Below are 23,827 nucleotides of genomic sequence, written 5' to 3' on the forward strand. Positions count from 1 at the left end.
TAATGGGAATGTGGGTTTTATGCAGGTTCTATGCTTTATGTACAGTCCTTATATTCATACACAGTAGACGACAAGGCTACAGGATATGATAGAGCCTCAGGTTATTCCAAAACTGGACACACAACAGCATGGGCTGACAGTGATCTGCATTTCTTGCCTCAAGTGCTTCAAAGCTCACCGAAGTATTGCAGAGGAGTAAAATTAGACTAAGTCTTGAGTCATGCTGTTCTTACAGAACGGACCTGTTTTGACACAAGATGGCCGTTCGTGGCATTCATCAACAGCAAGCGATGGCCATATATAGTTCTTATAGAAATGGACTTGTTTTGACACAAGATGGTCGTTCGTGGCATTCATCAACAGCAAGCGATGGCCATATATAGTTCTTATAGAAATGGACCTGTTTTGACACAAGATGGTCGTTCGTGGCATTCATCAACAGCAAGCGATGGCCATATATAGTTCTTATAGAAATGGACCTGTTTTGACACAAGATGGTCGTTCGTGGCATTCATCAACAGCAAGCGATGGCCATATATAGTTCTTATAGAAATGGACCTGTTTTGACACAAGATGGTCGTTCGTGGCATTCATCATCAGCAAGCGATGGCCATATATAGTTCTTATAGAAATGGACTTGTTTTGACACAAGATGTCTGTTTATGGCATTCATCATCAGCAAGCGACTGGCAGCCATTTATAGCTCCTAATCCCCCAGATTAGCCAGGAGGAGTTAGAAGACTTTTCAGCCACAAGCTTTGTTCACATCTACCTTTTTCTGTATTTTGATTTGAATCGAGCTGTCAATCAATCTGGATAATTAAGTCATGTTATTAGGCTATTAAATAGAATAAATACAATATGGTCCATAAAATACCCAAGGACATCTGTTCACAGGACATGTTGAAAACATTTGACAGTCTCCCACAGGAACAAATCTACATTTTGAAATGGCTGTTCATTTCAGGTTGATAGTAAATAGGCTTTTTATTATGCTTCTTCACACAACATGTCTTAAATACGCTGCCTGTAGGCTACTGGCTTGCAGCCTGGCTGACTGTGAGTTGATTGGCTGGCTGGCTGTGAGGTTTATTGAAAGGTTGTGTTTTTATTTAACAGCTGAATGCAGATTAGATTTCCTCCCTCCTCTTATCTTCCTCCTCAGCCCCCGCTCGGTCTGCCGTTCGGTCAGAGTGAAAAAGCAGCTTGATTTTTTAAAGGGCACGAGTGAGAGAGCTTGTGTCTGTTTGTGTGCATAATGGTCTGGGGGAGAGGTATCAGGAGGGTTTACGCGTTAATCACCCTGATAGTGTCATTGCGCAAAATGGTACGCAGCATCATCTGAATATGTGTGCAACAAAAGGCCAACATTCACCCTCTGCTACCATTTCTGTCAAGCCGTCTACACATACAGTTTGACTCATACGTTTGATAAATCCAACGTTTGCACCACACAGAACGCACTGCAACTGCCTCTGCAACGCAATGCTGTAAGTCAAACGCAGAATTCCATTGGAAATGAATGTACTTCTGGTGTACTAAAACGCAATGAAGCTGTCGGTGTGATCGAGGCATTAATGTCTGAATTTGAGCTGCAATTGGCTGTGAGAGAAGTGTTGCTGTGTGGTTGCGGTGCAGAAAAACACTAGCTCTGTTCACAAGCCCTGTGAGTGAACACAATGTTCTGTTGTCCTAGGCGCTACATCATGCTAACCACACACACTAGGGTAACCAATCGATTGCCACATCTATAAAAATAAATGCATTCCAAATGGGCCCCAACACAAACACACCTACACTATCTCACGCACGCGCGCGCGCACACACACACACACACACACACACACACACACACACACACACACACACACACACACACACACACACACACACACACACACACACACACACACACACACACACACACACACACACACACACACACACACACACACACACACACACACACACACACACACACACACATCTTCAACAGACAGTTAACTGTGTTCCACTTCAAAAAAGATAGAGGGAGTGGAACAACTGTGTGTCTACAGTAGCCTATAACAACAATATGTGACGGTAAGATGTTGACTATAGAAATAGGCCTATTTTAAACACACACAAGGTAGACCTACTAAGTGATAGAAAATGTCTATCATTTTGTTTTGATTCTAACAAACCTTCCTATGGTGTTTTGATGAAAGCAGACCTTTATTCATCTGCTTTAGAACTTTGAGAATGAAATCCATTTGATCAGAGGCGGAGCTTTAGAGGCCACAGTATAGGCTGCTACAGGTTAATACACTGCTTCAGCCAACCAGGAGCAAGCACAAACACATACTAGGAAGTGGAGGATCAAAGGAAAGGCTCTGACCCTTAAACTTACAATAAGCATATTGTAGGGCAAAACAACTGTCACATTATAGCCAAGTTTGACTTTGCAGCTTGGCCAAGTAGACCTAGTTGGAGCCATGTTTTAGGGCCACAGGCAAAATTAACAAAGCCCAGGAAGCTCCAGTTACACTGCAGTAGCACATCTCTCTGACAGCTTTCCTCTGATATCTACCATCTACCACTACAGTACTTCACTGGCCCCCAGGGTCACACTGCTACCAGTTGAGAAAGAAAAGGCCGGCGGCCATTTTAAACTCTGCTCTATGTTGATAGGATTCTGTGCCAAACGTCACAAAGAATGGAGGCAAATTAAATGAACATGGCTGGGTAATATAGAAAGACTGTCTGTTATGTGTTATTGTACCGTAGGGCTGTATTAGCTTGAATGCGAATCGTCTCAGTTCATCACGTCATCCCATTCAGAGGGTGAACACACGCATGCACACACACACACACACAGCGGTATGACTAAGCTCATATATTCCTCCAGGCTCTCTTTCCACTATGTGGCATACTGAGTTTACCGGTCTGTCTGGAAACAGATTTCCCTACCCCAGCACTTAAGGCATAGATACATTCAAATATCATGTCAACCTTTTTTCAGACCTGCATCATAGTAACACATATCATCAGACTGGTATAACAACAGTCTGTCCGACAATAAAGGCTTTGTAATACATGTTTTTACCACTGTATCTTCTACTAGGCAGATTAATCATTATTTTAATTATGAATTCTTTTGGGGGGTTTTGCTTTTGTAATACATAATGTTGAGGGCCACTTGGAAATGTCATGGTGGGCTGGATACAGCCATAGGGCCGAGGGTTGTGTGTCCCTGACCAAAGGAGTCCAGCCCGCACGTGCACACACACATCAGATGACAACGAGTCAATGGCTTGCTGCTTTCAACAAGGAATGGTGCATTCTCAATACCCCAATGTGCCACTGAATAGATAATACATTTTGTATCACTTAGGCCTATCCATTGACGAGTTTCGCAGCAAATTAAAAACATTGACAGTCAATGACTTGCGTTAATTGTTAACCTTCAAATCAACAGGCAACTGCTTTGTTATACTATAGATAACACTTGTTTAATCAGATTGGAGTTGCTTTGACCCAAGTGAGGAACAAAATCCTCACAACAAGTCATCTATCCACCTCCAAAAACTAGAAGAGAGGAGAAGAGAGAAAAGCACGGGACAGGAGAAGAGAGGACAGGGGAGGAGAGGAGAATAAAAGAGGACTCTCCTGCCCATTGACATCAGATGAATGGCCCCCATAGAACAGTAGCTTACCTTGTGACAGATGCAAAGAGCAGATTTAAATTAGGCCGGCCACACAGATCAATTTTAATTAAAGCTCCAGCAATTGTGGTGACAGTCAAGACCAGAGACTGTAAATACAGTCAGGGGGAAAATACAGCTAGAGAGAAAGGTTGTTGTTTATCAGACAGGCAGTGATGAAGTGTTTCCCTGGCTTTTATTCAATGTCTCTGTGATAGATGGAGACACCGAGAGACTGTATAGGAGCTGGACATGAAGTGGGTTGGACTTACTGAATAAGTGATTCATTACTGGAGAGTTAATATACTTGCATTAATACACTTACAGTAATGTCTTTCATATGCTCATTTGAAGAAAAGACAATTACACTGCAGACAAATAAACACACACAACGAGTGATGAGGACTGGACAACGAGGTGAGGACTGGACAACAAGGTGAGTAGGTGTAATAAATAACATGCAATATCTAATATAGAGCATAGTACTGTTCCTTTTTGATGTGGCTCGACAACTACAGAAAGAAGTCAATAGGTGTGAGAAAAAATGCTATAATTCTATATTTAGCATCTCATTATGTCACCTAAGGACAACTGATTGAAATGGCCTGTATTCAGTCTGTCTGAATCTGATGTGGTGAGACAGAGACCTGCCAGTATACAAACTGGTTCCCCACTTCACCCCACACACAAAGAGCAGCCCAGTCCGCCTGCCAAAAGCCTGTTGTTCTATTGTTTAGCTACCTAGGATGATCTTTCAAGAGTGGCGGTCTATATTCAAGCAATTGCTTGTGTGGTGAGACACTTCCTGCGTGCCAAAAGCCAGTTGGGTTAGTATTGGCTGACTAGAGTGGAATGAGCTATTCCTGAGGACGGATTCTCCCTGGTGAACAATCCGAAGCAATTATGACTAATACTATCACAACAAAGTCGGCCACCTGACTACATTTGAGTAATAGGATGACATCCAAGATTGTGTGAAATTGCCACATCAAATGTCAAAAATGTATCTGTTCGATGTGTGCATGTGCCAAAGAGATAATGTGAATCTGTCTCCAGTTTCCTTTAGAGATTGTTACTCATAACAGTATGAAATATACAGTGCCAATCAAAAGTTTAGACACATCTACTCATGTGTAGAATCTACTCACATGTACTCTACATTGTAGAATAATAGTGAAGACATCAAAATTATGAAATAACACATATGGAAACACCAAAAAAGTGTTAAACAAATCAAAATATATGTTATATTTGAGATTCTTCAAAGTAGCCACCATTTGCCTTTATGACAGCTTTGCACACTCTTGGCATAGACATAGGAACTGCAGTCTGGGCCCTAATAAATCAGGTTTCCCATAGAAAAACATTAGAAAACACAATGACCTCAAAAATAAATTTCCCTGGATAGATTGTGCTCGGGTTTTCGCCTGCCAAATCAGTTCTGTTATACTCACAGACATTATTTTAACAGTTTTAGAAACATTAGTGTTTTCTATCCAATACTACCATGCATATGCATATCCTAGCTTCTGGGCCTGCGTAACAGGCAGTTTACTTTGGGCACGCTTTTCATCTGGACGTGAAAATACTGCCCCCTGTCATGTTTTGTCTTATATTGTCTTGTCATTATGCTTTCCCTTCTGTTCGTTTCCCCCTGCTGGTCTTATTAGGTTCGTTCCCTTTTTCTATCCCTCTCTCTCCCCCTCCCTCTCTCTCCTCTCTCTATCGTTCCGTTCCTGCTCCCAGCTGTTCCTCATTCTCCTAACTCACTCATTTAGTCTTTTTACACCTGTTCCCTATTTTGTCTTCTGATTAGAGTCCCTATTTCTCCCCTTGTTTTCCACTTCTGTCCTTGTCGGATCCTTGTATATTGTTCGCCGTGCTGTGTCTTTGTCTCGCCCTGTCGTGTCTTGTTTCCCGCAGATGCTGCGTATGAGCAGGTGTCTGAGTCTGCTACGGTCGGTGCCTTCCCGAGGCAACCTACAGTTTATGGTCGAGTCTCCAGTCTGTCCTCGTCACTACGAGTGGAATTAGTTTTTTATGTTTAGTTTTCTGCTCCGATTTGTCTAGGAGTATTGCCTATTTCCATTACTGGAATAAAGACTCTGTTTTCGCCAAGTCGCTTTTGGGTCCTCATTCACCTGCATAACAGAAGGATCCGACCAAAGAATGGACCCAGCGACTACAGATGCTCGTAACACTGCCGTCGAGATCCAAGGAGCCATGCTCGGCAGACACGAGCAGGAATTGTCTGCTGCTCGTCATGCCGTGGAGAACCTGGCCGCTCAGGTTTCCGACCTCTCAGGACAGTATCAGAGTCTTCGTCTCGTGCCACCAGCTACTTCCGGGTCTTCCGAGCCTCCGGAACCTAGGGTTAATAACCCATCATGTTATTCTGGGCAGCCCACTGAGTGCCGCTCCTTTCTCACCCAGTGTGATATAGTGTTCTCTCTCCAACCCAACACATACTCAAGAGAGAGAGCTCGGATTGCCTACGTCATATCACTCCTTACTGGTCGGGCTCGGCAGTGGGGCACAGCTATCTGGGAGGCAAGCGCTGAGTGTACTAACAATTATCTGAACTTTAAAGAGGAGATGATAAGGGTTTTTGATCGTTCAGTTTTTGGGAAAGAAGCTTCCTGGTCCCTGTCTTCCCTATGTCAAGGTAATCGATCCATAACGGATTACTCTATAGAGTTTCGCACTCTTGCTGCCTCCAGTAACTGGAACGAGCCGGCGTTGCTCGCTCGTTTTCTGGAGGGACTCCACGCTAAGGTTAAGGATGAGATTCTCTCTCGGGAGGTTCCATCCAGCGTGGATTCTTTGATTGAACTCGCTATTCGCATTGAACGACGGGTAGATCTTCGTCACCGAGCTCATAGAAGAGAGCTCGCGTTAACTGTGTCTCCCCTCTCTCCGACACTACCATCTTTCCCCACTGACTCTGGCGTTGAGCCCATGCAGCTGGGGGGGTATTCGCATTTCGACTAAGGAGAGGGAACGGAGAATCACCAACCGCCTCTGTCTCTATTGCGGTTCCGCTGGTCATTTTGTCATTTCATGTCCAGTTAAAGGCCAGAGCTCATCAGTAGGCGGAGGGCGACTGATAAGCGCTACTAGACGGTCCTCTCCGTCAAGTACCTGTACTACCTTACCGGTCCATCTACGCTGGACCGGATCGGCAGCTTCCTGCAGTGCATTAATAGACTCTGGGGCGGAGGGCTGTTTTATGGACGAAGCCTGGGCTCGGGAACATGACATTCCTCTCAGACAGTTAGGGGGAGCCCACGGTCATGTTCGCCTTGGATGGTAGTCCTCTCCCCAGTATATTATGTGAAACACTACCTTTAACCCTCACTGTATCTGGTAACCATAGTGAGACCATTTCTTTTTTGATTTTTCGTTCACCTTTTACACCTGTTGTTTTGGGTCATCCCTGGCTAGTGTGTCATAATCCTTCTTTTGATTGGTCTAGTAATTCTATCCTTTCCTGGAACGTTTCTTGTCATGTGAAGTGTTTAATGTCTGCTATTCCTCCTGTTTGTTCTGCTCCCTCTTCACAGGAGGAACCTGGTGATTTGACAGGAGTGCCGGAGGAATATCATGGTCTGCGCACGGTCTTCAGTCGGTCCAGAACCAACTCCCTTCCTCCTCACCGGTCGTATGATTGTTGTTCTGATCTCCTCAAGAAGCGTTTTGCATCCGCTCCTATCCTTGTTGCACCTGACGTCACTAAACAGTTTATTGTCGAGGTTGACGCGTCGGGGGTGGGCGTGGGAGCCATTCTGTCCCAGCGCTCCGATACTGACGATGGGGTCCACCCTTGCGCGTATTTTTCTCATCGCCTGTCACCGTCGGAACGTAACTATGATGTGGCTAACCGTGAACTGCTCGCCATCCGTTTAGCCCTAGGCAAATGGCGCCAGTGGTTGGAGGGGGCGACCGTTCCTTTTGTCGTTTGGACTGACCAAAGGAACCTTGAGTACATCCGTTCTGCCAAACGACTGAATGCGCGTCATGCTCGTTGGGCGTTGTTTTTCGCTCGTTTCGAGTTCGTTATTTCTTATTGCCCGGGTACTAAGAACACCAAGCCTCATGCTTTATCCCGTCTCTTTAGTTCTTCTGTGGCTTCTACTGTTCCCGAGGGATCCTTCCTGTTGGGCGTGTTGTCGGGTTGACTGTCTGGGGAATTGAGAGACAGGTTAAGCAAGCACTCACGCACACTGCGTCGCCGCGCGCTTGTCCTAGTAACCTTCTTTTCGTTCCTGTTTCTACTCGTCTGGCTGTTCTTCAGTGGGCTCACTCTGCCAAGTTAGCTGGCCATCCCGGCGTTCGAGGTACTCTTGCTTCTATTCGCCAGCGCTTTTGGTGGCCTACTCAGGAGCGTGACACGCGCCGTTTCGTGGCTGCGTGTTCGGACTGCGCGCAGAATAAGTCTGGTAATTTTTTTCTGCTTCTGCTCCTGGTCTTGCTGGGTCCCAGTCTGTTCCCTGCCACCGCATCTCTCCTGTTCTTGTTCCTGCCCTTGTTGTGTCTCAGTCTGTCCCTAGTTGTTACTCTCCTGGCCTGTTTGGTCCTGTTTGCTCTAAAGCTTTCAGTTCTCTACCCGTGTCTCATTTTTTTTTTTTAGAGTAGTACCCTAGTTTCCCTTTTTATCGTTTTCCGTTACGGTCCTGAGGAGAGGAGTTGGGTTCTTTCTCGGGACGTGCTGGACCGTTTGTGATCTATGATTTCCTCCGTTGCCGCCAGTGTTCCTCCTCGAGAGCGCCAGGAGGCGCTCGGTGAGTGGGGGGGGTACTGTCATGTTTTGTCTTATATTGTCTTGTCATTATGCTTTCCCTTCTGTTCGTTTCCCCCTGCTGGTCTTATTAGGTTCGTTCCCTTTTTCTATCCCTCTCTCTCCCCCTCCCTCTCTCTATCGTTCCGTTCCTGCTCCCAGCTGTTCCTCATTCTCCTAACTCACTCATTTAGTCTTTTTACACCTGTTCCCTATTTTGTCTTCTGATTAGAGTCCCTATTTCTCCCCTTGTTTTCCACTTCTGTCCTTGTCGGATCCTTGTATATTGTTCGCCGTGCTGTGTCTTTGTCTCGCCCTGTCGTGTCTTGTTTCCCGCAGATGCTGCGTGTGAGCAGGTGTCTGAGTCTGCTACGGTCGGTGCCTTCCCGAGGCAACCTACAGTTTATGGTCGAGTCTCCAGTCTGTCCTCGTCACTACGAGTGGAATTAGTTTTTTATGTTTAGTTTTCTGCTCCGATTTGTCTAGGAGTATTGCCTATTTCCTTTACTGGAATAAAGACTCTGTTTTCGCCAAGTCGCTTTTGGGTCCTCATTCACCTGCATAACAGCCCCCTATCAAAAAGATGTTTTAAACACACCGTGTTTGTCTATTGTTGTGACTAAGATGAAGATCAGATCAAAATGTGTGACTAATTTATGCAGAAATCCAGGTAATTCCAAAAGGTTCACCTACTTTTTCTTGCCATTGTATATGTCCGTTGTTTAGCTGGAATGGAATGCTCATATCCTGTATATTTGACTGTGACGTGGATAAGGATAAGTATCAAATGTAAATGTTTTACATACAGATCTCATATTACTGTATTGAATGTTTTTACATTTTAAATGTACAGTATCATTTGTACATTCATTTAATAAAAATGCAGTTATTTATTCAATTGACTGTGTAAAACCTAGCACATTTTTTTACGTTTCAGCCTTATTCTAAAATGAATTAAATGTAAAAAGAATCCTCATCAATCTACACACAATATCCCATAACGTCAAAGCAAAAACAGGTATTTATAAATGTTTGCACATTTATAAAAAAACATTTAAAAAACAGAAATACTTTATTTACATAAGTATTCAGACCCTTTGCTATGAGACTCGAAATTGAGCTCAGGTGCATCCTGTTTCCATTGATCATCCTTGAGGTGTTTATACAACTTGATTGGAGTCCACCTGTGGTAAAGTCAATTGATTGGACATGATTTGGAAAGGCACACACCTGTCTATATAAGGTCCCAAAGGTGACAGTGCATGTCAGAGCAAAACCAAGCCATGAGGTCGAATTAATTATCTGTAGTGCTCTGAGACAGGGAAGGGTACCAAAACATTTCTGCAGCATTGAAAGTCCCCAAGAACACAGTGGCCTCCATCATTGTTCAATGGAAGAAGATTGGAACCACCAAGACTCTTTTTAGAGCTGGCTGCCCGGCCAAACTAAGCAATCGGGGGAGAAGGGCCTTGGCCAGGGAAGTGAGCAAGAACCTGATGGTCACTCTGACAGAGCTCAGGAGTTCCTCTGTGGAGATGGGAGAACCTTCCAGTAGACAACCATCTCTGCAGCACATCACTAATTAGGCCTTTATGGTAGAGTTGCCACATGGAATCCACTCCTCACATAAAAGGCACATGACAGCCCGCTTGGAGTTTGCCAAAAGGCACCTAAAGGACTCTCAGACCATGAGAAACAAGATTCTCTGATCTGCTGACACCGAGATTGAACTCTTTGGCCTGAATGCCAAGCGTTACGTCTGGATGAAATATGGCACCGTCCCTATGGTGAAGCATGGTGGTGGCAGGATCATGCTGTGGGGATGTTTTTCAGTGGTAGGGACTGGGAGACTAGACAGGATCGAGGGAAAGATGAACGGAGCAAAGTACAGAGAGATCCTTGATGAAAACCTGCTACAGAGCGCTCAGGACCTCAGACAGGGGCGAAGGTTCACCTTCCAACGGGACAAAAACCCTAAGAACACAGCCAAGACAATGCAGGAGTGGCTTTGGGACAAGTCTCTGAATGTCCTTGAGTGGCTCAGCTAGAGCCCGAACTTGAACCCGATGGAACATTTCTGGAGAGACTAGAGAATAACTATGCAGCGACTCTCCCCATTCAACCTGACAGAGCTTGAGTGGATCTGTAGAGACGAATGGGAGAAAATCCCCAAATATAGCTGTGCCAAGCTTGTAGCGTCATACCCAAGAATACTTGAGGCTGTAATCGCTGAAAGGTGCTTCAACAAAGTACTGAGTAAAGGGTCTGAATACTTACAGTTGAAGTCGGAAGTTTACATACACCTTAGCCAAATACATTTCATCTAAAATTTTCACAATTCCTGACATTTAATCCTTGTAAAAATTCCCTGTCTTAGATCAGTTAGGATCACCACTTTATTTTAAGAATGTGAAATGTCAGAATAATAGTAGAGAGAATGATTTATTTAAGCTTTAATTTCTTTCATCACATTCCCAGTGGGACAGAAATGTACATACACACAATTAGTATTTGGTAGCATTGCCTTTAAATTGTTTAACTTGGGTCAAACGTTTTGGGTAGCCTTCCACAAGCTTCCCACAATAAGTTGGGTGAATTTTGGCCCATTCCTACTGACAGAGCTGGTGTAGCTGAGTCAGGCCTCCTTGCTCACACACGATTTTTCAGTTCCGCCCAAAAATGTTCTATAGGATTGAGGTCATGGCTTTGTGATGGCCACTCCAATACCTTGACTTTGTTGTCCTTAAGCCATTTTGTCACAACTTTGGAAGTATTCTTGGGGTCATTGTCCATTTGGAAGACCCATTTGCAACCAAGCTTTAACTTCCTGACTGATGTCTTGAGATGTTGCTTCAATATATCCACATAATTTTCCTACACCATGATGCCATCTATTTTGTGAAGTGCATCAGTCCCTCCTGCAGCAAAGCACCCACACAACATGATGCTGCCACCCCTGTGCTTCACAGTTGGGATGGTGTTCTTCGGCTTGCAAGCATCCCCCTTTTCCCTCCAAACATAACGATAGTCATTATGGTCAAACAGTTCTATTTTGGTTTCATCAGACCAGAGGACATTTCTTCAAAAAGTATGATCTTTGTTCCCATGTGCAGTTGCAAACCGTAGTCTGGCTTTTTTATGGCGGTTTTGGAGCAGTGGCTTCTTCCTTGCTGAGCGGCCTTTCAGGTTATGTCGATATAGGACTTGTTTTACTGTGGATATAGATACTTTTGTACCTGTTTCCTCCAGTATCTTCACAAGGTCCTTTGCTATTGTTCTGGGATTGATTTGCACTTTTCGCACCAAAGTACGTTCATCTCTAGGAGACAGAATGCGTCTCCTTCCTGAGAGGTATGACGGCTGCGTGGTCCCATGGTGTTTATACTTGTGTACTATTGTTTGTACAGATGAACGTGGTACCTCCAGGCGTTTGGAAATTGCTGCCAAGGATGAACCAGACTTTTTTTTCTGAGGTCTTGGCTGATTTCTGTTTATTTTCCCATGATGTCAAGCAAAGAGGCATTGAGTTTGAAGATAGGACTTGAAATACATCCACAGGTACAGCTCCAGTTGACTCAAATTATGTCAATTAGACCATCAGAAGCTTCTAAAGCCATGATGTAATTTTCTGCAATTTTCCAAGCTGTTTAAAGGCACAGTCAACTTAGTGTATGTAAACTTCTGACCCACTGGAATTGTGATACAGTGAATTATAAGTGAAATAATCTATCTGTAAACAATTGTTGGAAAAATTACTTGTGTCATACACAAAGTAGATGTCCTAACCGACTTGCCAAAACTATAGTTTGTTTACAAGAAATTTGTGGAGTGGTTGAAAAAAAAGTTTTAATGACTCCAACCTAAGTGTATGTAAACTACTGCATGATGTGCCTTCTACATAGCCCCCTATGATCCCTGTTCATTTCCTTATATCATGAGCCCCATGCAGCATACATACAGTACACTGATAAGAAACCATTTCTCATTTCACAAAACACTCTCTCTCCATGGGCTAGATGACATTTCTTTTCCTCATCATGCCTGTCTCAGAGAAACAGTGTGTCTCCCTCTCTTACCAGCTCTGAGCCACTGTGTCTCCCTGCCTCCCCAAAATGGATGCAGTTACCTCCCAAAGCACTGCCATGAAAGTCATTTACACAGCAAGCCTTGTCATGTTCTCCTTCAGTCTTTCACTGGTTATTTCTCCTCCATATACAGGCAGTTCAGCAAAACATTTACAAAATGGGTCTCTTTATAGTCTTGGTATACATGTAACATTTGTATCGACTGAATAATTCAGATTTCTTTTGGTTCATTAATTGTGATATAAAAGGAGTAGGAAAACCATAGGACCAAATTCAACACGACTGCATGTCATAAAGGACGGGGTGAAAAAGAGGACAATGATATTCTATACAATGATCATAAATCAAACAAGTATCATGCCATAGCAGGTGGCTATGATAAAGCATTTGTGAGAGAAATGCCATTAATGCCATTTGATCTATGGTTTCCTGAATGTATCCTACACTGCAGCTATGGGGGCTAGAGACCAAAACACAATGTCAGAGACAGTGAACACAGCAAATGTAACACATACAGTATCAGCCAAACCTGCCTTCTAATCAGAAATGATATGCCTTGTAAACAAATGTCCGGATGCGTTCTTCATTGAGTGTTTTGTTGCATGCTGCTTGACTCTGAAGCATTAATTAACTAGAGTCTATCAGGTCATAGAAGCGCCACATTCCCTTCCTTCGGACATAATCCAGATTACATGTCAGCGGAGAGCAGAGATTACCACTATGCAGCCTTCATCAGTGATTTCTGTATTATCTCGCCACTGCAGCCCGATGCTGCTCTTCTGCTCTTCCTCTGGGGGTTACAGAACCAAACAGCTAACACTATCGGACAGGGACATGGATTAAAGGGATGATGTCGGCGGGCTAGTGTGCCTTTTGGGATGAGAACTGCTCCGGATGATGAGAAATGCCCTTTGCTTATAGCAGAGACTCTGGAGAGTAACCAAATCATTCAGACACAAGCCTGTATGTATATTGTAATGACTCATCGCACATGGAGGCTAAGGATAAAGGCTTTATTACCATCTAGCTAACCAACTGCCACAGGATATTAGTTCATGATATAAGATAGAACTAGAGTGTCAATATGGATGCATCCCAAGTCTCCAAAGTGGCCTAGATGTCAAGTGCATACAGAGTAGTACCGTAGTATACCTGGCCTTCCTTCTATTGTACTGTATTTCCTCTACTGATGTGAAAGGCGAATTGATGAAAGCAATATAACAGCCACCTGGCTATACACTTTGTGAGGCGGACGCAACTGCTTTTAGGAGCAGTCAGGAGCAGTCAGGACAAAAGGCACTTGATAGAACCAGGATGCACTCAGGTGGTTGACATGAAGATGGCCACATTATATGTATTTTACAGCTCACCAGTCACCAGTAGCCTAGTGTGAAAGCAGAAGGAACAGAGAGAGGATGTGTTTTATACAACAACAACAAAACATATATATTTTGCAACCCAAATGGCACCCTATTCCCTTTATAGTGCATTACTTTGACCAGGGCCGTAGTGTTCTGGTACATTGTTTTGCATTATTAAGATAATAGGGTGCCATTTGAGATGTCTCTTTTGCGTGACTGTAGCTGTGTTGTTATGTGCTGTGACAATCTAATGCAGATCTTTAAACAGGTTCTGACCGTCTCAATCGGCAGGCACAGAGCACTGATCACCTGTTACCTAAGAGGAAACAGTTTCTTCAGGTTCGGGAAAGGATTTAGGAAAAGTCCGATTTTCATTTTTTCATCAAGATGGACAACAGGGGGCATTAGAAAGAACAATCACATTAATATCTGCCTGTCTGGTTTAAAATGAATATTTACACTCTCTCTCTCTCTCTCTCTCTCTCTCTCTCTCTCTCTCTCTCTCTCTCTCTCTCTCTCTCTCTCTTTGCTTCCTGCAACCTTCTCTCTCTTCATCCCTCTTTCTAGCTCCCCCCTCTCTCACACACACACACAGGGTTGTGTGCATACCCATGTACCGACTACTAAACCTGTCTGAGCTAGAGGCTGATAACCTACTCTCCTGTCTTATATCATTATCTATTATGCCCAGATTGCCCACACAGAAACATTCAAGTATACATGTCGTTAGACTATAATTCCACTAGCCGATATAATCTGTATTTCCACCCCCACAAATATCCTACTGTAGCCTAATGTCCCCCTATGTCGTTGTCCAATGCACTGGAAGTATACCCTTGAAAAATGACAAACATGGCACTATGGCAACTAATATGTTACTACGCGGATGGATAAATGGATGGATGGCTGCCCGTTAACAATATAACGTTGTCGCTGTTGACCCGATGCTTCATGCCAGGCAACAGAGCAACAGCAGGTGCGCTGCGCCCAGAACCATTCAGGTAGCTGTGAAGCTACCCGTAATACCAATTAGTAGCCTACTTACTTTCGGTGATCTTTTGTAACCCAAGTACATCCTCAGGCGATATTACGGGGTTTCTTAGCAACTCGTCTTCACTTGTAACCGGGACCCCAGCATCTGTCGAGTTGCAGCCTTTCTTCACTTTCATGGCCACGAGCGGTTGGGGTTGCGACTGCCGGGAACTAGTGCTGCTGCTGCTCTCGAGACCTTCGCTGCCTCGGTTCGTATTATTAGTAGCTGCTTTCCTCGCACTGGCGTTAGGTGCGTCCTGGCTATTACACACAGCCTCTGTGCTGGTACAATAATAGCTCATTCTCCGTGCCTCCTCCCCCTCCCGATCTGGGGAAGATACAAATCAGTCTCTTTCCCTCCCTCACCCAAGGCTCAACGTCTCTCACACTCGGTATTTAATTTAAATCCTCAGTTATTTAAACCCGTCGGTCCGTGACTGTTTGTGTGCGGCGGCTGAATAGCCCTTGCGATTGGAGCGCGCGTGCGGTGGTGATGACGGTTTACATAATGCAAAACGAGAGAGGAAGGGAGGATGCGGTGGGTCGTCAGCGCTCATACGAAAGCATCATAAGCCGTTCATGCAAATACATATCAACTCAATTGAGAGCAAGATATTCTCACAAGCTGAATGCTTTCACCCTACATGCATGTCTGCTGTGGCCAACCAGCACATGGACATGCGCTCCCGCATTGAACAGCCTATGACTAATATATTTGTTACTGTAACTTCCAATCGATTTATGACATGATCATTATACGATTCCCAGAAACTGTAAAAACGGCCACTTAGCCAGTGTAGGTTGTCAAGCAGTTTGTCCCTTTTTCATTGGATCACATCCATTACTATCCACATGTGCATATCCATTTTACATGTTTGAAGCTGAACTATTGCAGTTATTTATAATATCTACAGAAATCAACTATTCAGACAGCTTTTTGGGCACATTCTTACCATAATTAATTATGTGAATAATCTAACATCCTTATATATCTGGCTCATGTGGTTGTGTATTCTACATCACCATGAATTGTCCAGTAAGAAGCCATTAAGTTGTTTTTGCAGCCATATTGGAAACGGGCTTCTGTGGGGTTAGTGAGTGAATTCTGTGATGGCCATATATCTACAAATCTTTGTAAAACCCTGTTCTAGCTGTATGTGTGCAAGTTGGTGCCTCTATCATCAAAGTTACAATCCTAAAACACACACTACCGGAGAAAAGTTTTACAACACCTACTGATTCAAGGGCTTTTCTTTATTTTTTAAAACTATTTTCTACATTGTAGAATAATAGTGAAGACATCAAGACTATGAAATAACACATATGGAATCATGTAGTAACCACAAAAAGTGTTAAACAAATCAAAATATATTTGATATTTTATATTCTTCAAATAGCAACCCTTTGCCTTGATGATAGCTTTGCACACTCTTGACATTCTCTCAACCAGCTTCATGAGTTAGTCACCTGGAATGCATTTCAATTAACAGGTGTGTCATGTTAAAAGTTAATTTGTGGAATTTATTTCCTTCTTAAATGCGTTTGAGCCAATCAGTTGTGTTGTGACAAGGTAGGGGTGGTATACAGAAGATAACCAAATTTGGTAAAAGACCAAGTCCATATTATGGCAAGAACAGCTCAAATAAGCAAAGAGAAACGACAGTCCATCATTACTTTAAGACATGAAGGTCAGTCAATATGGAAAATTTCAAGAACTTTGAAAGTTTCTTCAAGTGCAGTCGCAAAAACCATCGAGCGCTATGATGAAACTGGCTCTCATGAGGACCGCCACAGGAAAGGAAGACCCAGAGTTACCTCTGCTGCAGAGGATGAGTTCATTAGCGTTACCAGCCTCAGAAATTGCAGCCCAAATAAATGCTTCACAGAGTTCAAGTAATAGACACATCTCAACATCAACTGTTCAGAGGAGACTGTGTGAATCACGCCTTCATGGTTTAATTGCTGCAAAGAAACCACTACTAAAGAACACCAATAACAAGAAGAGACTTGCTTGGGCTAGGAAACACAAGCAATGGACATTCAATCAGTGGAAATCTGTCCTTTGGTCTGATGAGTGCAAATTGGAGATTTTTGATTCCAACCGACCGTGTCTTTGTGAGACGTGGTGTGGATGAACAGATGATCTCCGCATGTGTATTCCCCACCGAGAGGCATGGAGGAGGAGGTGCTATGGTGTTGGGGTGCTTTACTGGTGACACTGTCTGTGATTTATTTAGAATTCAAGGCACACTTAACCAGCATGGCTGCCACAGCATTCTGCAGCAATACGCCCTCCCATCTGGTTTGGGCTTAGTGAGACTATCATTTGTTTTTCAACAGGACAATGACACAACACACCTTCAGACTGTGTAATGGTTATTTTACCAAGAAGGAGAGTGATGGAGTGCTGCATCAGATGACCTGGCCTTCACAATCCCCCGACCTCAACCAAATTGAGATGGTTCGGGATGAGTCAGACCGCAGAGTGAAGGAAAATCAGCCAACAAGTGCTCGGCATATGTGCTAACTCCTTCAAGACTGTTGGAAAAGCACTCCAGGTGAAGCTGGTTGAGAGAATGCTTACAGTGTGCAAAGCTGTCATCAAGGAAAATGGTGGCTACTTTGAAGAATCTGAAATATAAAATATATTTTGATTTGTTTAACACTGTTTTGGTTACTACATGATTCCATATGTGTTATTTCATAGTTTTGATGTCTTCATTATTATTCTACCATGTAGAAAACAGTAAAAATAAAGAAAAACCCTTGAATGAGTAGGTGTTCTAAACTTTTGACCTGTAGTGTAGCTGCCCCATTTCATGGAATTCTATGGCGAAGCTTCCAAGATTCTAATGTCAATGGCACAATATAGGCAATATTTAAACAATAGTTGCAGCTGATTCTTTCAAAGTTGGTTATATTATATATAATTTGAATGGTAATTTCATGGCCTTTCAGAACCACTTGTCAAACAAAGTTTGAAATGTATCAGGGTTCCTGTTTTAAAGCCATTTATAGAGGTAATTCATTCTGATATGTACCCTAGAGGTCAGGGGTTAAATTTCTGTTGACCTGAACTTTCTGAAAATGTGTCTGATGGATAACTGTGAATAAGCATTCCAAACTTGTTGTATACTTACATTGTTCGTCATATGGTAAATTCCCAATGGGAAAACTCATGGACTATTTGTCTGATTGCATGAACATGACATGGTTAGAATTTGTCGCTGTTGATGTTGATGCAGGATTGCCTTTGTGAGGATATCTATATTGAGTACAATAATTGTTTGAATGTTCAGGATGGTTTAGATTAAAATGTGGGACAAACACCACAGACAATCATAAAACACACAAGAGAACAAAAAGTCAAACAAGCAACTTGACATGAGCCACTGACTGCATGTCCAGCACTGAGGTTAGGAAGCTTTATCAATTTCACTTTGTTTTTTTTATTGGAAAGTTTATTTCCAGATGGCAGCATCCCTGAGAAATATATAGTGTATATAACAACACTCCTCTGCAACCCCATCATTAAGAGGGGGAGGGGTCTCCCAAAAGGTTGGCATGTCTAGAAAAACACTACCAGGTAGTCTACAGCAGCCTGTCTCTCAATCATACTCCCTAGCTCACTTCCTCCTTCAGACAGCCTCACTGCCTTAAACTGAGTCTGTTACCCTAGACTGAGTGGGTCGTGAGCATAGCGTCACTGCCCTGGATAGAGTGGGTCATTGGAAAGCTTCACTGCCCTCGACCGAGTGGGTCATGGGCATAGCTTTGAAGCCTTGAAGGTAGAATGTCATTAGAGACATTATGGTTGAGGTGGAATCCCTAGACTAGATGGTGGCCATGGGGAGAGTACATTGGTAAACAGTGTCTCCCTGTGGATGATTGAGGTCACTGTAGGGCACGGACAGAGCGCAGAGCTGGCAGCTGTCCATTGTAGTTTAGGGACTGGCTTGAGTGGAGTGTCTAGTATCTCTACTCTCTAAAATCATTCACAGATTGCAGGAGGGTAGAGCATTGTAATGAACAGGCTTATTCGGCATCATTTGGTATATAGCTAAGAAACAAGTAAGTAAGATGTATAAAATCAATGGGTTTGCAGATATGGAAACAAACTAGTGAACACAAACTAATGAAGCTATATAACTTCTTAAAATCTTTGTTAACTAATTCCCTTTCCCCCATTAAAATCCCCATCATAAATCTTCTCATTCAGGCATTGTGGAAGTCAGCTGCAGGTGAACTGCAGTAACAACCTTTTCCCAGTAGGTGGCAATGTCTTCATTCAGCGATTGTGCAATACAGTACACACACCCTGAATGTTACAACTAGTAAGTGATTGAGATGGAGCCAGTGATGTTATGTTATTAGCTGTTAGCTTATGTTGGCTGTGTGGAGATCCAAGATGGAACTCCAGACTCTGGAATGGTTAGCTCCAGGGCTAGCCAGACCCCTTCCCCTCTGTCTTGCTGGCCCACAACCCGTCGCCTGCCTGGCCCCATCTAGACGGTCCACTCAAAGCAGCCTCTGCGATGTGTCTGCATGTCCCTCACTCTACGGATGGACTGGATCTGGGGATGGTGGGCGCCCCACTCGTTCCAATGCTTGAAGACGGCGCACTCGAACACGTACTGGTAGCCACGGTAACCGGGGTACTGATAGCCAACCCAACTGTCACCCAGGGAGATGGATGGAGAAAATGAGAGAGAGTTAATGGAAGTTAACAACGCCTTAAATCAAATGGATGTGTAGATTGATTGATAAGTTAATGTGTCAACTCACGTTCCACCAGTGACCTGGATGCTGGCCACACGGTCCTGGAAGCCATAGGACCACAGACTCGGGATATCCTCATCACAAACTTCCATCTTACGGCCCTCAAAGTTATTACACTCAAATAGGCATATCTTGTGATCCTGGGTGTCCTGTAGGTATAGAGGGACAGAGAGAGTAATGTCAGCAATATAGTTTACCCACTTATTCAGCCACAGCCCCCAGACGACGAGGGGAAGCCACATAGACTAGAGTAGTGATGTAGTGATGTAGTGATGGATGGATGGATGGATTAATGAATGGATAGACTCACCATGCGAACAGGCCTGACGGACATGAAGCGGTCACACCTATAGCTGTTGCTCCAGGTATCCCAGCGGGGGTACTCTCCCTTCTCCAGCATGAACATCTCTCCACTCAGGTTCTGCTGCTCATAGCCCACCCAGCTGTATGGGGACATTATAAAAGTGTTACAGCACAACTATAACACACTTATACTGAATTAAGACAACTCTCTCATAAACATGATCAGAAGCCTTAAGGCTAGGGATAGCTAAGTGATTTCAAGGTTCTTAGGCGACATCATGTTAGATGTCACATGTTCATTGCAAAAGTCATGATTCACTGGAGATCGCATGTTGTAAATTAACAATGTTTCAGGTGTCTCATTGGACTAAGATAACTTTAATAGTAGTTGTAGGTTTTATTGGTTTCTCACAGTCATAGACTGAATTGTCAACCAATTTACAATCATAACATCAATCACATATAATTATCAAATAGTAAAATCCTAAACTTGCAAAACACTTAATATATTAAAATCTTAAAATGTGCAATATACTGTATACAAAACAACAATACTACGACAAGGTTCAGTTGGCAGCTTTACAAAAGGCATCTTTAGAGTTCTTTGGAAGGCATTTCTAAGGCCCCTGGGCTATATGGTGTGTGCATTGATCAGTTTAGTGAAGTATGGAATGGGAGAGTCCTGATAGTGGCCTGTGCGTGTCATGGGAGTGTTCAGTTTGTGGCTGATGCAGGTTGCCCATCCAGTAATCTGCTATCTGGTAGGGGGGACCAGGTCTGCAAACTGGGAATTCTGCAGGGATTTAGCAAATGTCTGGCAGATCAGCTCCCATCTTCTGTCCAAGGATATGATTCTGAGGGTTTCGAGGTAGCTGGTGTACAACTCGCTAAGAATGATTCTGCAAGCTTTCTTCTGGACACGCTACAGCTAACAACTTTACTCTAAGTTCTCAAATAATACACTACATGACCAAAAGTATATGGACACCTGCTCGCTGAAAATCTCATTCCAAAATAATGGGCATTAACATAGTTGGTCCCCCCTTTGCTGCTATAACAGCCTCCACTCTTCTGGGAAGGCTTTCCATTAGATGTTGGAACATTGCTGTGGGGACTTGCTTACATTCAGCCACAAGAGCATTAGTGCAGTTGCTGAAACAGGAAAGGGCCTTCCCCAAACTGTTGCCACACGGTTGGAAGCACAGAATCGTCTAGAATGTCATTGTATGCAGTAGCATTAAGATTTCCCTTCACTGGAACTAAGGGGCCTAGCCCGAAATATGAAAAACAGCCCCAGACCATTATTCCTTCTCCACCAAACTTTACAGTTGGCACAATGCATTCGGGCAGGTAGTGTTCTCCTGGCATCCACCAAACCCAGATTTGTCCGTTGGACTGTCAGATGGTGAAGAGTGATTAATCACTCCAGAAAACACATTTCCACTGCTCCAGTCAAATGGTGGCGAGCTTTACACCACTCCAGCTGATGCTTGGCATTGCACATGGTGATCTTATGCTTGTGCAGTTCCTCGGCCATGGAAACCCATTTCTTGAATCTCCCAACAAAAAGTTATTGTGCTGATGTTGCTTCCCGAGGCAGTTTGGAACTCGGTAGTGAATGTTGCAACCGAGGACAGTCCATTTTTAATCGCAACGCACTTCATTTTGTGTGGTAGGCCACACAGCTTTGAGATTGTGTGGCCTACCACTTCGCGGCGGAGTTGTTATTGCTCCTAGATGTTTCCCCTTCAAAATAACAGCACTTACAGTTGACCGGGGCAGCTTCAGCAGGGCAGAAATTTGACGAACAGACTTGTTGGAAAGGTGGCATCCTATGATGGTGCCATGTTGAATGTCACTGAGCTCTTCAGTAAGGCCATTCTACTGCCAATGTTTGTTTATGGAGATTGCATGGCGGTGTCGTCAATTTTATATACCTGTCAGCAACGGGTGTGGCTGAAATAGTCAAATATACTCATTTGAAGTGGTGTCCAAATACTTTTGTATATATAGTGTATGAATCCCACGGAATAGTTTCTATCTTCTATGTAAACAGATGCAGTGAGGCATGACGTACGGTCCACACTCCACCCTGATGGAGCCGATCTTCTCGAAGCCCTTCTCACACAGGTTACGGCACTCAGTGATGCACTCCATCATACGACCCTGGAAGTTCTCAAACTCAAACAGGTACATCTGAAAAGATAGACAATATCACAGCATGGTTATTTACTGTAATAAGTTATAATATAACACTGTTAATGATTTGATATGGATATCAGTATCTTGGCTAGAGATTGCATTATTAGAGTCGTTTGTAAAAAACAATGAGAAGACCTACTTTGTGGGCACGCAGTCCCATGGCTGGGTGGCTCCCAATGCTGCCCTGGGCTCCAGAGTGGGACATGGTCGAATCTGTGGCCGAACAGGAAGAGATTGAGAGAAATAAAGAGGGAGAGAGGTTAAAGCCAAGCCTCTTGAAAAAAAACAACTTCATTTGACATCCATATTGTGACACTCATTTTGGTAATTTGGCAGACTTATCCAGAGAAAATTCCATGAGCAATTAGGGTTAAGTGCTTTGCTCAAGGGAACATCAACAGATTTTTCACATAGTTGGCTCAGAGATTCAAACCAGCAACCATTCGGTTAATGGCACAATGCCCTTAAACACTAAGCTACTTGCAACCCACCCCCCAGCTGTGTATCTATTCAACAGGCCCCTGGCCCCCTAGCATCATATATCTGTACAGCTGAATAGATATCAATGAGAGATTGCAAAGCAGAATGTTTCCCACCAGAGAAGAAAATACCAACCAAATTTTAATACTCGTCTTTTGACAAAAATCCATATTAAAACGCACTTCTCCACCCAAACTGTTAATACAAACATAATCTACTTTTATCTTGTCACTCAAGTATTTAATCTATACTGGTTTAGAGGATTTTTGTCTCTCATTATCTCTACTCCAAAACACATTTTGATGTTAAAGCCTGTTCTAAGAGACTTGCCTGCACAATTTACCCCCACTAAATATTATATCTATTCCGTAAATAGCAATTGCTCTGTGAAAAAATACAATCTCCAAAGATCCTTTTAAAACAACTTGTTCAAGCATACTTTTCTTACAATTACTACATTCAGTGGCACTGAGCACACTTTCATCTGCCAGATGCAGGGAGGCTTGTCATGTCGTATTACTGAGCTGAAAGGAGATCACAATCAAACATGGCCTCGCATCTCACTGACTGCCATTTCCCCACAAAACATCGCTCTCTTGATATAAGATAGAGTATATCCCAGAGTTAATTGAAGTAAAAAAACTTCTTGACAGTCCCTGATTTTAGGTCAAGGGACGAAGAGAGCCCACCTTTGCCCCCCCATCTCTCTCGCTCACAACCCCCTTCCCTGAGCGTGAATCTCACCAAGTGGCTGCTTGTCAGGTGCAAGGGAGGAATGGACATCCAGATGGATAAGCCTAAGAGTTGGAATCAGGCCCCCAGAGTAGGGATATATATACATTTACATCCCCACGCCGACTATTGGGCCGGGATCCCACCTCGTCATTGGATGAGCGGGGTTCTCTTTAGGTGCGGAGGGCGGGTCAGGGGTCATGTATGCTGATCTCCACCGAGCCGTGCTGAGTCGGCTGCTCGCTTTGTTGTCCTGCGCTACTGTGGGGTCCTGGACACACAGCCACCATCATCAGCAGAATGTACCCAACTACACACACACTCTCTCTCTCTCTCTCTCTCTCTCTCTCTCTCTCTCTCTCTCTCTCTCTCTCTCTCTCTCTCTCTCTCTCT

At 43.6% G+C, this 23,827-nt stretch overlaps 2 protein-coding genes across 3 annotated transcripts in view; both read right to left on the reverse strand.

Moving 5' to 3' along the window:
• Positions 1 to 15,436, reverse strand: part of unc119a (unc-119 homolog a (C. elegans)) — a 28,476-nt gene extending 13,040 nt beyond the window's left edge. Inside the window, exon 1 of the mRNA XM_046313411.1 lies at positions 14,952 to 15,436. Within this exon, the coding sequence (XP_046169367.1) occupies positions 14,952 to 15,240 (289 nt within the window). The 5' untranslated portion in view covers positions 15,241 to 15,436. The remainder of the gene's footprint in view (positions 1 to 14,951) is intronic.
• A 2,931-nt stretch (positions 15,437 to 18,367) lies between these two features.
• Positions 18,368 to 23,558, reverse strand: LOC124004826 (beta-crystallin B3-like). 2 transcript variants are annotated; one of them, XM_046313640.1, is made up of 6 exons: positions 23,447 to 23,558; positions 22,362 to 22,435; positions 22,098 to 22,216; positions 20,028 to 20,160; positions 19,724 to 19,866; positions 18,368 to 19,612 (listed from the first exon to the last, which is right to left on the reverse strand). In XM_046313640.1, the coding sequence occupies exons 1-6, from the start codon at positions 23,541 to 23,543 to the stop codon at positions 19,444 to 19,446; spliced, it is 735 nt and encodes a 244-aa protein (XP_046169596.1). In that variant the 5' UTR covers positions 23,544 to 23,558; the 3' UTR covers positions 18,368 to 19,443. The 2 variants fall into 2 exon arrangements, with proteins under 2 accessions (XP_046169596.1, XP_046169597.1); XM_046313641.1 differs by having other exon boundaries at positions 23,392 to 23,500.
• Positions 23,559 to 23,827: the final 269 nt, after the last annotated feature.

Source organism: Oncorhynchus gorbuscha, linkage group LG19 (genome assembly GCF_021184085.1).
Source record: "Oncorhynchus gorbuscha isolate QuinsamMale2020 ecotype Even-year linkage group LG19, OgorEven_v1.0, whole genome shotgun sequence".
NCBI lineage: Eukaryota > Metazoa > Chordata > Actinopteri > Salmoniformes > Salmonidae > Oncorhynchus > Oncorhynchus gorbuscha.